This window comes from Entelurus aequoreus, linkage group LG09 (assembly GCF_033978785.1).
Source record: "Entelurus aequoreus isolate RoL-2023_Sb linkage group LG09, RoL_Eaeq_v1.1, whole genome shotgun sequence".
In the NCBI taxonomy this organism is placed as follows: Eukaryota; Metazoa; Chordata; class Actinopteri; order Syngnathiformes; family Syngnathidae; genus Entelurus; species Entelurus aequoreus.
Window position 1 is genome coordinate 32,499,215 of NC_084739.1, and position 15,169 is coordinate 32,514,383.

General features: G+C 38.8%; 1 protein-coding gene across 2 annotated transcripts in view; it reads left to right on the forward strand.

Annotated features, from left to right (window-relative positions):
• The window catches only part of ptk7b (protein tyrosine kinase 7b), a 156,948-nt gene that overhangs the window by 95,473 nt on the left and 46,306 nt on the right, over positions 1-15,169 (forward strand). For both annotated transcript variants that reach the window (XM_062058585.1, XM_062058586.1), the window contains one exon: positions 13,629-13,925. In XM_062058585.1, the coding sequence (XP_061914569.1) occupies positions 13,629-13,925 (297 nt within the window). The remainder of the gene's footprint in view (positions 1-13,628; positions 13,926-15,169) is intronic.

Below are 15,169 nucleotides of genomic sequence, written 5' to 3' on the forward strand. Positions count from 1 at the left end.
TTGGCTGAGTTCTTAAAGTTTACTCCACAGCAGGCTCATCAAAAACATCCCGCTGCACAACCTAAACGGGGCTACTGCGCATGCTCTTCACTACTGTGGCATGCTGGGTAATGGAGTTCTTATGTTACCTGGCTCATAACACCACTTAATATCTGCCTTAGGCCATCGAGAAGGCCTTACTGACAACAACGCGTGATCTGATTGGCTATCGCAACTGTCTATCATGTATGTCCCTGTTCACTTACAGTGCACGGACGCCCGCATTGCTGAATCTGAAGGCCTCTGGCAGATTTCGTACAGCATGGCAACATAAGCTAGCTGAATTCTGATTGGATAAAAACTCTATGAACTAAAAACAACAACACTGGAAGGAGCATAATATGACATGAAGAGAATATGAATACTTTGAAATATTTAGGGAAAGTAAATAAAAAATTACTTTTATCTTTTTTATGACCATGATTTCTGGTTATGTTAGGCCAGCAGAGAAGGCCTTGCTGGCCCTGACGGCACACCACTGGTTCTAGACAACCTCCATAACTTAATTTCCCCCTGAACTCGTTTACCTTTTTTGTCAACATTCAAAAGTTAGACGGGAAAGAATTAGGCAGCCTGTGTTTCAACAGTGGACTTCTTATGAGTGGGTGATGAAATGTGCTTGGCCTTAGACATCTCTATTTTATACATGGATTTGACATATGGGTTGACAGTTATAAAGGCAGGTGTGGAAGGACAATATACAGAACCTGTTGAGCGATATGGTTAATATTTTCTCTGAAATGTCTCTTCCTGTAATGCAGCTGTCATCTAATAGGCAGGTGATCCACCTTCTCCGTATCATACCAAAGTAAGAAATACTATAGGGTTGCTTTTACTGCTTAAAAAATGGTCTTCTCTTTGATACATTTCAAATAATTAAAGGTGACCTTTGAATTTAAAAAAAAATTATATTTAACATACTTCTTTGTGGTCTAGATATTTGGTATTGGGTAGGCTTTGTTGTAAATATTGCTCCAAAGTCACAATTAGAACCTATTTTCCTATATTTGTTAGTTGAGGCGTTCCCAAATTTTATATGAAACCATGCCCCACCCTCTCCAAAAATATCATAATGTATCTTTTGAAAATGTATACCGTTAAATATATATCTTAAAGACACTCGTCACCGCTATTATTTTCCAGACACGGTCGAAAATAAACTTAATAAACATAAACACAACAACAATAGATTCACTTGGTCACAAAATTGGGTAAACTTGTACAATCTCCGATATCGATAAAGCGCTGCATACAAAATCTGCTTTCAGCAGCATTTATACCACTGCATGTCTCACGTTGGTGTCATTGTGAGCATACCTATATTAGATGAAAATAATACTTTGTCCTACCTTCTCGTGTTTCTTCAAACTCAGATGGCCTCATACAGAGCTCCTTCCTCTGTCGCTCATACCTTTTACCTAATGTCCAAATAAGTACATCCTCCTCACTGTGACATCAAAATGTAGCCAGACTGCAAAATCCTGCGAACTGAGGCCTCCAAAACTGCATGCAAGCTCACACCAAAATGTTTGAACCTTATAATTTGACGCTTTGGCATTGTTTATCACCGGTATCAACATTGTAACAACATTTATAAGTCAGAAAAGACAAACATCATAGGTCCCCTTTAAATTATAAATTACTACATCATCAAGAAATGCAACACTTTTTAATTCCAAAAAGTCTCCACAGCCATATGTGGTTTTCATATTTCCATCTATCCATCCATTTTCTACCGCTTGTCCCTTACGGGGTCGCAGGGGGTGCTGGAGCCTATCTCAGCTGCACACGGGCGGAAGGCAGGGTACACCCTGGACAAGTCTCCACCTCATCACAGGGCCAACACAGATAGACAGACAACATTAACGCTCACATTCACACACTAAGGCCAATTTAGTGTTGCCAATCAGCCTATCCCCAGGTGCATGTCTTTGGAGGTGAAAGGAAGCTGCAGTACCCGGAGGGAACCCACGTAGTCACGGGGAGAACATGCAAACTCCACACAGAAAGATCCCAAGCCCAGGATTGAACCCGGGACCTTCTAATTGTGAGGCACACGTTGCAACATAAAATTGCCTGATGATTTTTTTATTCCTGCTGACTCTACAATAAAGATTCACATAATGTTCCCTAGAGGTCAGGTTTATCTTCATCCTTAATTACAACCTAAAGGCCACTGCAGGCCTGCCAATGCAACTAGCAATCAGACACTAATAGTTAAGATTGGGTGACCTATTAAAACACACTGCAGTGAAGTGTTTGGGTGGGGCTTGAGAAACACTTTCATGCTGTTGACCTCCCACCAGTGTACTTATTATGAGATTCATGGTTGACGTTTGTTCCCCCTCCTCCACACATTGCTTCTTTGGTGTTTTTATTAGTACAGTATTTCTGTCATGGAAACCATATGGGAATACCACTTCCAATCAGAAGGCAAGCTAGGGCTTGTTAGGATGGATGAGATTTTCTTTTATAACGGTGTAGGAGCAGTGACATACATCTGTCAAAATGCAATGTCAAGAGCTTTCCTTAGAAATAAACACAGCTTTAAAGCTGTCGACCGCTGTAGTTCTTTTGAATAGAATGTAGTTGTTGAACTGTAGAACACAGACATGTGTTTACTGAGCAAGAGTGATGTGGGATCTCGTCTACCAAGAGACCCTGCATACTAGTTGCCATGCCAGTGTTGCCTGGTTGTAAGCAATGTAGTTATGATCTTTGTTTGGTTTGGAGGAAGGGCTACCCCCTGATGTCAGGAGTAAGAAGGCAAACAAGAAACAAAAAATAATGGTTATATCATCAAGATATGTCATAGTAAGTTTGACTCTTTTTGCATTGAAACAGATCACTTAATCCATTGTGACTCCCTCCATAATGAAAGGATCTAGTACAGTAAAAGGGTTTGCAGGTACAGTATATATATCAGTGCTGCTGGTTAAAAAAATATGCCTTGCTTTTTTAATTTGGGCATTCTTTTCGAAGCTTGGAATGAATACCACGATTTACTTTACTGATATAAAATATTACAATGGATCCTTTTTACTGTTTTGCTGGAATGAGGCATCTGGAAATTGTTCTTTTTGAAAAATATATAATTTAATTGTTCAAAGTTAAACTCGGTTTATCTATTCTCCGCACTTCCCTTGTACAGTGTGATGCTCAGAAATTATTCAATTGTGGTTGTAGTTAGCAGTGGTGTTTAGAGCTGCACGATTAATCAACATCAAATCGTTATTTAGGCCAGTGGTCCCCAACCACCGGGCCACGGCCCGGTACCGGTCCATGGACTGATTGGTACCGGGCAGCGGCCGCACAAGAAATTTAAAAAAAAAAAATTGTTTTAAAAAAAAAATTAAATCAACATAAAAAACACAATATATACATTATATATCAATATAAATCCATACAGTCTGCAGGGATACAGTCCGTAAGCACACATGATTGTATTTCTTTATGACAAAAAAAAAAAAACATTTTTTTTTTTTTAGTACCTTGCCTCAATCTTCTAGGAGTGAATAAAAAATAAGCAGTTTTAAAACGATGCAGAATTTTTATGAGTCAATTAATTATTATGCCGGAAATCTAAACCACTTCAAATTACAGTTACAATAATACAATATTGTTGATACTTAGATAGCTGAGTACTTTCCTTTCAAAGCCTATGACCTCTGATTTGAACATTACTATATTTGATGAATGTACTTATTGAATATCTAAATTAAAATAAAATGTCCAAGTGCACTCAATAAAATGTCTATGTTGTGTATTACACACAAAGTTTTCATTCACAAATGACTCATTTATGGAATGAATAATGGATACAAGTTATTGGAGTAATGGTTTCGTCAAAACCTTGTTAATTTTACAAAGATCAACAGTGAGACCAGTCCTTGGTGTAGCTAACTGTCACTGTGGTCATTAGGGTTGAACGGGGACATTGTACCTGGTCTGATTGTGTCCTGTTAAACGTCTCTGCTGTCAAGATAAATAAGAGCGAATGACCCGTTTGTTTGGGTGACATTTCTTCCTAATGCTCTGGGGATTTTTTTTTCTTTTGGGGTTCATGCTGGGTGTACGGAACTGTTGTTCATACTTTGCATTGTAAGGACGTACTGACCAAGATTGACAGTTTAGAAAATGCCCTTTAAGGTAAATAATGTAAAACAAGAATAACACCTAAAAGTAATGGGCATTCAAATAAATGATTACTTGGGAAAATCGTTGATTGTTATTTGGTGAAATGACTATACCGAACTTTTGTTTCAATGCCAGTGTTGTATCGATGCCATGAATACCTTTCTAGGCAGATAGTTCAACTACCCATAACTGTTTGTCATGGTGACATATGTTGTTTACTTGGTTATTATGCCCATACATATTGATTATAGACCACAAATGTTTCATTTACTTTGTCTACTCTGACCAACAAATGAACCTCAGATTTTTGTGTAGAAGGAAATATGGCTAAAAACCATGCATATTACAATCGACTGAATAATGGAGAAGCCATAACTATTTAATTACAGCATGTTTTTTTCACTGAGTGTAGACCATAAAACTGTCTTGACGGAACCACGTATACACAGCAGTTTGATGTCAGTTCTAGTAAGAAGATCTTCCAGCATGCTCCAGTTCCTCCCATGATTTTACACTTCATTCCCACTCCAATTTATCTTGCAGGCATCTGAGTCTGAAAACCCATCTGAGGATGAAGCTATCGATGATTTTCATCTAAGGTTTTTCTTTTGAGCTTTTGAAAACCTTCTTGGCCTTGCCTGCAGAGTGATGGATGGTTAGTGGAAATACAATGCAGACGTTTGGACTGCATTTCTAAGAGCTGATTATGAAAGGATAAATGATTCCAAAGCTGCCAATGTCTCTCATTCTTTCAAATTCACGTAAAGTTGTGGCTTCCCAATCCCATACGTTTTGTCTCTCTGTATGCCTCTGTCCATTTTATATTTCCCTCTGACTGAAATGATTATCTTGGTTACTTTGCATTTCAGTACAATAGGAGGAATCTACTCAATAGCCAAGGGTTAAAGTATGATTTATCCCAGCTCCTCACTCTACTGCTTCAGTAGAGCGTGTTGAATGTCATGAGCATACGTATATATTCTTTCAAAAAGAAAAAAAAGAGTTGATTTTAAAGTATGTCAGCTCCAGTTGGAACTAATTGGCCAAAGGCAGTAGATGTCTTCCATTCTTGTCCATCTTGTTGAATATTATGTCTGCTGCTACTGGCACTCCGACTGCCTAAGTAGATGCTTTTAATGAGAGAATAGTTCCCAATGCCTTATGCCTTAAAAAAAAAAAAAAAAATTCTGTTCAGTGCGTGATGCGACATGGTGATACTCCTGTCCAACCTCCTTTTCAAGATAAAACAAAACAAGGCTGTTGGCTCTGCATGCAAATCAACCTCTTTTCAAGATATTATGTTATTATATTGTATATTGTGTTGGTTTGCTTTGTACAAGTGGCCACAATGTTGTGACTGGTTGAATATAAATATTTAACATCAGGTCAACCATTAAAAATCCATCGAAATTGTAGCTGACTTTCTTATTGCAATTATGAGTTTGCAGTTAATATATTCATAGTCTTTTTTCCAGATCTGTACCACATTAATGACACAGTGTCAATAGTGGTTTCATGTCTTTGAGACCAGGTTGTAACTGAGTCTAGCTGGAATTAGACATTTGAGCTCAGCCATGTTGGTTATTCTAATCAATTCAGTCGCCTGCTGGCTACAAAATCTATAACTTATTTTTTCCTATTTGGCTACAAAACTTGTCATTGGTAAACATTGCATTGCTTTGACAGATGAGGATGACAGAGAGAGCCTGTCAACTTACATACAGATGATCTGATTCCTACAAATATTGGTTGGTACTGCTTCACATCCATATCTCTAGTTTTCAACTCAGGTAATTTTTGTAATTACAGTCAAACTTGTGTTAGAGGCTACCTGTTAGGGATGTAACGGTATTCATTGATCAATCCATCCATCTATTTTCTACCGCTTGTCCCTGTCGGGGTCGCGGGGCGTACTGGAGCCTATCCCAGCTGCTTTTGGGCGGAAGGTAAGGTACACTCTGGACAAGTCGCCAGCTCATCGCAGGGCCAACACAAATTTTAATAATTTCAGTCGTCTGCTGGCTACAAAATCTATTTATTTGTTGGATACAAATCATGTCATAGAGAAACATTGCATTCATTCATTCATACCTTCAAGCCGACTGGAGGGCGACTTTCACCTGACATTCCACCCAGCCAAACCAGGCTTAATGAGTTTGGTAGAGCAACGAATCGAAGTGGAGAATCCCTGTGTGCAGACATTTTACCCCTCTCAGCGGATTTCACCATCAGTCTGTAACCTACTTTCTGTCTTTTCCGCATTGTTGTCACTTACCTCCTTGTAAATGGAAACTATTCCAAAGAAGAATGGCTGTTAATATTGCATAGAGCCTGCTGCTCTCACCGGTGCATTAGTGTGTTTATTGTAAGCATTTCCCGCAAGTGCATATTGATCCCGATCAAAGCCAAGAGTGCCCACTCAGCTTTTAAAGTTGATAAGCCAATTTTCTCATGCTTTTCCTGGGACCTGGGTGGCCATAGCTGCAGATTAAGGAAACCGTGGGAGGGTTTCATGGGCTTCATACCAGAGGCATCTCAAACTCATAACTGAACCTTTTCACTTGACTCCTTAAGGCGGTACTATCAAAAGCCTCTACAATGTCTGAACGGTGTTTTCAAATAAAGCATTTCATAGAATTTATGTTTAGAGTGATGTGCCCATGTGAGGTGCCTTTGTTTTTCTGCATTGCTGCATTTCCTCAGTTCCCAACTAAGCTGTCAACAGCAGTACCCTTTTGACTGCGCTTTCCAAGGCGTGTTCGTTTCTGTTGCATCCATCCATCCATCCACTGTCTACCGCTTGTCCCTTTTGGGGTTGCGGGGGGTGCTGGAGCCTATCTCAGCTGCATTCGGGCGGATGGCGGGGTACACCCTGGACAAGTCGCCACCTCATCACAGGGCCAACACAGATAGACAGACAACATTCACACTCACATTCACACACTAGGCTCAATTTAGTGTTGCCAAACAACTTATCCCACTACTAGCAAATGTTGTTGACAGGCATGTTTTCTTATTTTTGACACTTGTGGACGTAAAAGCATCCATACAGATGACTTAAAGGCCTACTGAAACCTACTACTACCGACCACGCAGTCTGATAGTTTATATATCAATGATGAAATCTTAACATTGCAACACATGCCAATACGGCCGGGTTAACTTATAAAGTGACTTTTAAAACTTCCCGGGAAATATCCGGCTGAAACGTCGCGGTATGATGACGTTTGCGCGTGACGAAGTCAGAGTAACGGAAGTTATGGTAACCCTAGAATCCTATACAAAAAGCTCTGTTTTCATTTCATAATTCCACAGTATTTTGGACATCTTTTGCAATTTGTTTAATGAACAATGAAGGCTGCAAAGAAGACAGTTGTAGGTGGGATCGGTGTATTAGCAGCGGACTACAGCAACACAACCAGGAGGACTTTGTTGGTGCGCTAGCCGCGCTAGCCGCCGACCTCACCTTGACTTCCTACGTCTCCGGGCCGCCAAACGCATCGGGTGAAGTCCTTCGTCCTTCTGCCGATCGCTGGAACGCAGGTGAGCACGGGTGTTGATGAGTAGATGAGGGCTGGCTGGCGTAGGTGGAGAGCTAATGTTTTTAGCATAGCTCTGTGAGGTCCCGTTGCTAAGTTGCTAAGTTAGCTTCAATGGCGTCGTTAGCACAGCATTGTTAACCTTCGCCAGCCTGGAAAGAATTAACCGTGTATTTACATGTCCACGGTTTAATAGTATTGTTGATTTTCTATCTATCCTTCCAGTCAGAGGTTTATTTTTTTGTTTCTAAATGCAGTTAAAGCACGATGCTATCACGTTAGCTCGTAGCTAAAGCATTTCGCCGATGTATTGTCGTGGAGATAAAAGGCACTGAATGTCCATTTTGCGTTCTCGACTCTCATTTTCAAGATGATATAGTATCCGAGGTGGTTTAACATACAAATCCGTGATCCACAATAAAAAAAGGAGAGTGTGGAATCCAATGAGCCAGCTTGTACCTAAGTTACGGTCAGAGCGAAAAAAGATACGTCCATCACTGTCTCTCAAGTCCTTCACTGTAACGTTCCTCATCTACGAATCTTTCATCCTCGCTCAAATTAATGTGGTAATCATCACTTTCTCGGTCCGAATGTCTCTCGCTCCATTGTAAACAATGGGGAATTGTGAGGAATACTAGCTCCTGTGACGTCACGCTACTTCCGGTACAGGCAAGGCTTTTTTTTATCAGCGAGCAAAAGTTGCGAACTTTGTCGTCGATTTTCTCTATTAAATCCTTTCAGCAAAAATATGGCAATATCGCGAAATGATCAAGTATGACACATAGAATGGATCTGCTATTCCCGTTTAAATTAAAAAAAATCTTTCAGTGGGCCTTTAAGTAGCAAGCACATTCAAGCCTCTGAGGTCAAACACAATTAATTTAAGTATGTTGGTCTATGACTAATTTGTTTAGATTTGGAAATAACAAAATTAATTTAATGATTAAACTGTTGGCAGAAGGACTCTTACCTTTTAATGTCACCGGTGAGACACAAAGGTTATCTCTGTCATTTGGAATTCATTACGGCCATTTATATATATTTTTCCAGCCTATGTTAACCAATGCATCTACATTCCTCCTTTATATGGAAACATGTCTTTCAATAAAAATTTTTACCTGCAGCTCTTCATTATTACCTTATTTTACGAACCTTGGATGTCCTAATCTTAGTTTGTCCCGCGTTATCTTCCAAACATTCCCTTTCAACTCTTCTTACTTTGAAGCTCCCTCAGAAGTCCGAATAGTGTTTGTCCTGCTTATCTCTTCGAACATTTCTCTGTGCACTCAATTCAAGCATTTATTTTCCTTCTGTGCTAAATAAATAAAAGCAGGTTTCGGTCTGGTCATTAAAGCAAAGGGAAAAAAAAAAGTTTTATCTAGTGGCAATACTATTGCGATTTATGTATTTGCATTTTTCTATCTATCTTTCTATATACATACAGTTTATGCCGTACAAATATGTATGCATACTGTACATAATATATGGTACTTACTATTTATTTTGTGTGTGGGTAGTAGACAGACAGGGTGTTTGAAAGATGTAGGTCATGGCGCCTGGCCTTCTTCCACGTGTGAGCTACCCTGTAAACTTGGCAGACTTCCTCAGATGTGATAGACAGTCCTTCTCCCATCTCATCACTCCCCTCTTCTTGTCTGTCATCCTGTGGTTGTCATAAACACCTCCTGTGTGCGTGCGTGCGTGCGAGTATGCAGGAACTTTTCCCGGACGTTATTCTTTATGTGTAATCAAACAGCGCTATCTCTCACATGCACATACGTGTACACACTGCGTCAACAGGTATGAAGTATACTATAGCTTCTTATAGCTGCCGAAATGTTCTTCTTTCGGACACTCACAAAACAGTTGAAATTGAATCAGCCAAACAACACTTAACTGATTTTCCCAAGCAAAGTACTATTACTGTTTGGTGAGGAAACGGGTTAAGGTGTGGTTTCAGAATTGTTCCCCAGGTTTCTATAATTACGGTGTATTTTCTGACATTTTACTTTCTTATTAATACATTAATCTTAACTATGTGCATTTATATGCAGGAGTTGGGTATCTATTAAGCTATGACTTTAGTGTTCCATCAATATGAATGTTATACTGCAGCAATTCCTCTCTCATTTTATTTCCTTTTTATTTCCACAACATTAGGGCTGTGTGGTTATAGGATTGTGATCGACCATCGTGATACATCAGGTCAATCATGGTGACCTGCTTTTAGCATATATTTTCTTGATCAAACATGTCGGAAATGTGTGTGAGCCAATCGGAGTCAACCCTTTCCCGCTCCACTTCCGGTTACAAGGTACAACTGAAGTAAACAGAATCATAGATATGAACAGAATGACCAAACCTAGATACAAACTGAAGCTTAAGGCAGTGAAATAAATGTTAGTCGTGAAATGGAGTTATCTAGGCCCCTATGATTTACGCATTAACAGTAGTTTAAATTTGTATTGGCCGAATCCCCGATTCCGTCTGCAGTTCTGTTAATGCGTAAATCATAGGAGACAAAGACGTTTGATAGTAGTTTAAATTTGTATTGGCCGAATCCCCGATTCCGTCTGCAGTTCTATCAAACGTCTTTGTTGATACATTGTTGTTACTGTTCTTTGTCTTATTCAATTTGCTTTATCTACTCAATATGTTAATAGAAATTTGAAATAATCTTTAGTTTCTTAAGTTTTTAGTACAGATACTTTGGTAGGTAAAATCAATATTATGGAAATATTATTGTAGCAAAATTATTTGTAAACGTGTATCTCAATCTGTGCGCGTGTAATCCAATTTGTGTGTCTGTATATCAGTCTGAGTGTGTCTACTCAGATTTGTGTACATGTGTTTTAGATCCGCCTACGTGTTTTAGATCCGGGTATGTGTGTTTTAGTTGTCTGTCTGTCCCTAATCAGAAAGAACTCTCGGTAGGCTGTCTACTTACACGTGACTTTTGCGACACTTCTGCCCTGTAATTCTTGCGCGTGCATTCAGAGGTGCCTGGGTTCCTGCTCTTTGCAGATCATAGATACGTACACGCAGATTGTATTACGCATGAGCTTCTGAATGCACGCGCACAAGTTGTATTAAACGCTCAAGAATCTGGATGCGCACGCTCAAATCTTACACGTGTTGCAAAAGTCACGTGTAAGTAAACAGTTTATCGAGGGTTTTTTCTGAATAGGGACAGACAACTTAAAACACACATGCAGATCTAAAACGCACGTACGCAGATCTGAATACACACTCAGATTTCTATACACACACACAAATTAGTACACACGCACGCAAATTGGAAAACACACGCACAGATTGACATACACGTTTGCAAATAATTTTGTTACAAGAATAATTCCTTACAATGTAAAAATATAGTAATATTAATCAAAAATTGGATGATATAAATAATAATTAGACAACATAGGTTTTTTTGTACAGTCGAATTGTACAGTTTTTGTCAAATTATGATTAAATGTGTCAGAGTAAAATATCAGTTACTGTAAATTGAAAGCATTAGTGGAATTGAAGTACATAAATTGTCACTTTACATCAAATGGCACAACCCGAGGGTAGAAATGTGGCACATTGAGTCCGGCAGAAGTCAATTATCTGGTCTCAGGTGTTCCTGTGTTTTTTGTAAATTTGCCAGCCACCTAGTAGTTACCGCTGAAGAAAAATCCACTGGACTATGACCGTCACAAAGATTAACCCACTTTCCTGACAGACCAGGGTGCTCCAAAAACTGATTACTCTGCTGCCTTGCACCAAAAAGTGCAATGGAAATGCAAAAGTTAACAAATTTATTGCATTATATTTTCAATATGTACGTGTCGTGTGCCATAACAATTGGCTTTTTTTTGTTTTTTGCATAATGCCATTTTATGAAGAAAAAAGATATGTACATATATTTATCAAAATCATACAAAGGTTCAAAAACTGACTCTCCAGTTTTTTGATCACTTCGTCTTTTTTCGACTGTGCCATCCACACTTTGCCATGTCGTGGAACAGGCTTGATTCTGAAAGCTTACAATATTTTATGTGACCGTTCGTCTGACAAGGTAGCACGTTTGACCATGCTCCTTTGGCACTGACAAGCAAACATATTACACTATGGCACGTCTCTAAATGTCAGTTATGTACAGTATCTGATTTTTGTCATCTTGAGCAAGTGTGATGATGATGATGAGGATGACGAAGAAGGCATTATAAGGGATAAAGTTTGAGGTCATACCTTGGCTTGTCTTGGATTTATCATTATTGAAAGATTTCTCTTGTGGCTTGGCTCCGGTTCTTTAATATGTGCTGACAAATCCCTCCCCCTTCACCACATAAATGCAACACCCACACACTGCTAGTGGTACGCTTCGTCGACTCTTAGCAATGGACCGTACCTTATGAAAACAAACTTGACATCAGGTATGCTAACTTAATGTCAAGCGAACTGATGAGAGACCTGCCTTGACACATTGTAGAGGTCGAAGGTACTAACTGTTGGAACATGGCGAGATGATTGCTGTAGTTCAAACCCAGTAAAACCGACGGGACTTGACACTGAAGGATGTTTCCAATATTTCCCCTCTTATAGCTAAATAACACAACCACTCTATTAGAGTCATCCCCAAGTATGTTGCAGTGCAGTTCTACACCACTTGCAACATACACTGTCAACTACACTCATTAAACCTAGATACTCCATGACAATTTAACTAATTCCACCTATGCTGTTTAAAATGATATCGCACAAGGCGTAATGTTACGATTAACCGTTTTTACTATTGACCGTGATTAAAAAAGGTTCGACTACACGGTGTGCTTCAGTCCTCACCCTAGCTATAAACGGACATTATGCAGATACGTTATTTTTGGCACAACCTGCGCACCTATAGAAAGACACGCTAGTATGCTAGTATACAGCAGCAGGACAAAGCTGAAGTTGATGGTGTGGGAATATTTTGGGTACCTAAAAAAATTACCAAGGAGTCATTGAAGACAATGGCTCACCCATTCGCAAAACCTACCAAAGGAAAGTTGCAGCTAAATACGTTCAATATGGTGCAACTTTTAACGTTAAAGATTGCTTTTCCCTGTCTGTGTTGAATAAACTATAGGCATTGTAAGTTTATATAGCAAACACTAACATAACATCAGGACCTAGTAGAATAATATAACGATACCATGGGATCGAATTATTTGTATTCCTGTTATTAGAAAAAGCATAAAATAGATGATTAAAAAATGAATAAATAGGGATGAATGGTGGTTGATGACAATTACACCTGAGTTTATTACCCACATGAGTAACATTCTCCCCTGGGCGATCAATAAAGTTAATCTTAGTCTTTTATAAATACAATTGTTAGTTAATTTATTCATTATTAAAAATATATTTTTTTCCATTTATATCACTTTGTAAGGAGTTATTTGATTACTGTTTTTCCAACAACAATGAATAACGCAGCAACATGTCTTAGGAATATGTAATTTTATAATTTTTTGTGAAATGAATCAATGCATAATAATCATGAAACGTAATTATTACTCAGACTATAATCGTACAGTCAAAATCTGTAATTGTTGCATCCCTACATTGGCGTATGTGTTTTTGGTTAAGGGTTTTAGTCCCTGCAGTGAAATGTGGTTAAATAGAGCAGAAAACATGTATTGCACTGTCCTAGTAGAACCATCATGAAAGATTCAAGTGTGCGTGAGGATGGGAGTGCAACAGATCACATCCTATTTGAACAAAACATGTCTTTCCAAACTGATGGCACATGACTGGTACAAGCGTGTGTGTGGCCTGTCTTTGTGTTGGATCGCAAACATCACTGTGTCACAAACTACATTTGTTTTTCTCCTACGTAAGCTAACTTGTCGCTTCTTTTCCCTCTGGTTACCTCTCTTCACACAGTCCTGTCCATCCACGCTGTCGCCATACAGTTCACCAAGGAGCCGAAGTCCCAGGATGCTTTGCATGGCCGCAGCGCCATGCTCCGCTGCGAAGTCAGCGATCCGACCAACATCACGTACAGCTGGCTCCACAATGGCCAGCACCTGGAAAACAGCGAGAGACGCTACCAGGAGGGCAGCAATCTCAAGTTCACCGCTGTGGAGCGCCAGCTGGATGCTGGAAACTTTGAGTGCGTCGCATTAAACATGGCCACAGCGGAGGTGCTCCATTCCACCAACGCCTCCTTCAACATCAAATGTGAGTGTTCCTTTTCAGGCTGCGTTCTGCCCGTGCTAGCCTGATTTCCTGAGTGAAAATGACCAGTTGACAGGGTTTCATAATGGCAGCCAGGATGTGCATCCAGTTTCTGGATCAAAAAATCTAAACACAAGTTGCAGTGTAGAATGGCGGTTAAAATGAGCTGAAGGAATGTTTCCACTTTGTAGTCTTTTTCTTTGAGGCTTCCTCTCCCCCTCCTAAAGGTAACTAGATATGTGCCACAAAACATGTGTTTCTTGTAACTTTCTGTTCTTTGTTACATCACACACTCTTTTCAAAAGCCTTTTGTCTGGATGTTACTGTGCTGTACCTTCTAGCTATGTAATTATTTAGCTTTAGTGTAATAGCAGTGTTCTTTCTCAGTACTTTTTGTCTTCAGAACTAGTCAGAAAGGTTTCTTCATGTTTTATTAATTTATTGCAATGATTTCACAGAATTATACAATATATTGTCCTTTAAAGGGGAACTGCACTTTATTTTTTAATTTTGCCTATAATTCACAATCTTTATGAGAGACAAGAACACGTGTGTTTTTTTTAATACATTCTAACTCGTAAATAAAAGTCAGCTTACAAAGGAGCCAATGGGAGCCATGACGTCATTGCATCTATTTGGACCATAAAACCCAATAAATAACCACCCAAAAAGCGCCAACATACTCCATTTACATTTGGTGACTTGAATATTCAACAAGTATTAGCAATATTTTTATTATTATAGTGAAACTGCACTATTTTTTTTCTCAGAATTTTCAACTAACTTGAAGTGTTTTGCCAAGAGGATTATTTGTAATATGTACATTTTCAGAATGTGCTTGTTTTATTTTTGGCCAAAGTAAGATATACAGTGTTTCCCATAAACTGCCAAGATACCTGTGGCGGTGGGGGACGTGGCTATGGGCGTGGTCACCATGACATCATCGAGTAATTGACTACAATGATATGATTTTCTCTAAAAAGGCTTAAAAAATGTATACTTACTAATTAATAATAACAGTTTTCTTTTAAACGTCCATCCATCCATCCATAAATCCATTTTACAATAGAATTACAACACTTTATGTACATATTTATATACAGATTTGAACAATAAGTTATTCACTGAAATATATTTATTAATTGTGGTTCTTACAAAAAATATATCTTATAAAAATATAAAGCTAAAATGTCTCTTAAAGCTCTGCCCCTTTAATTAGTGCATACTAAATAATTTAACTTCAGCCT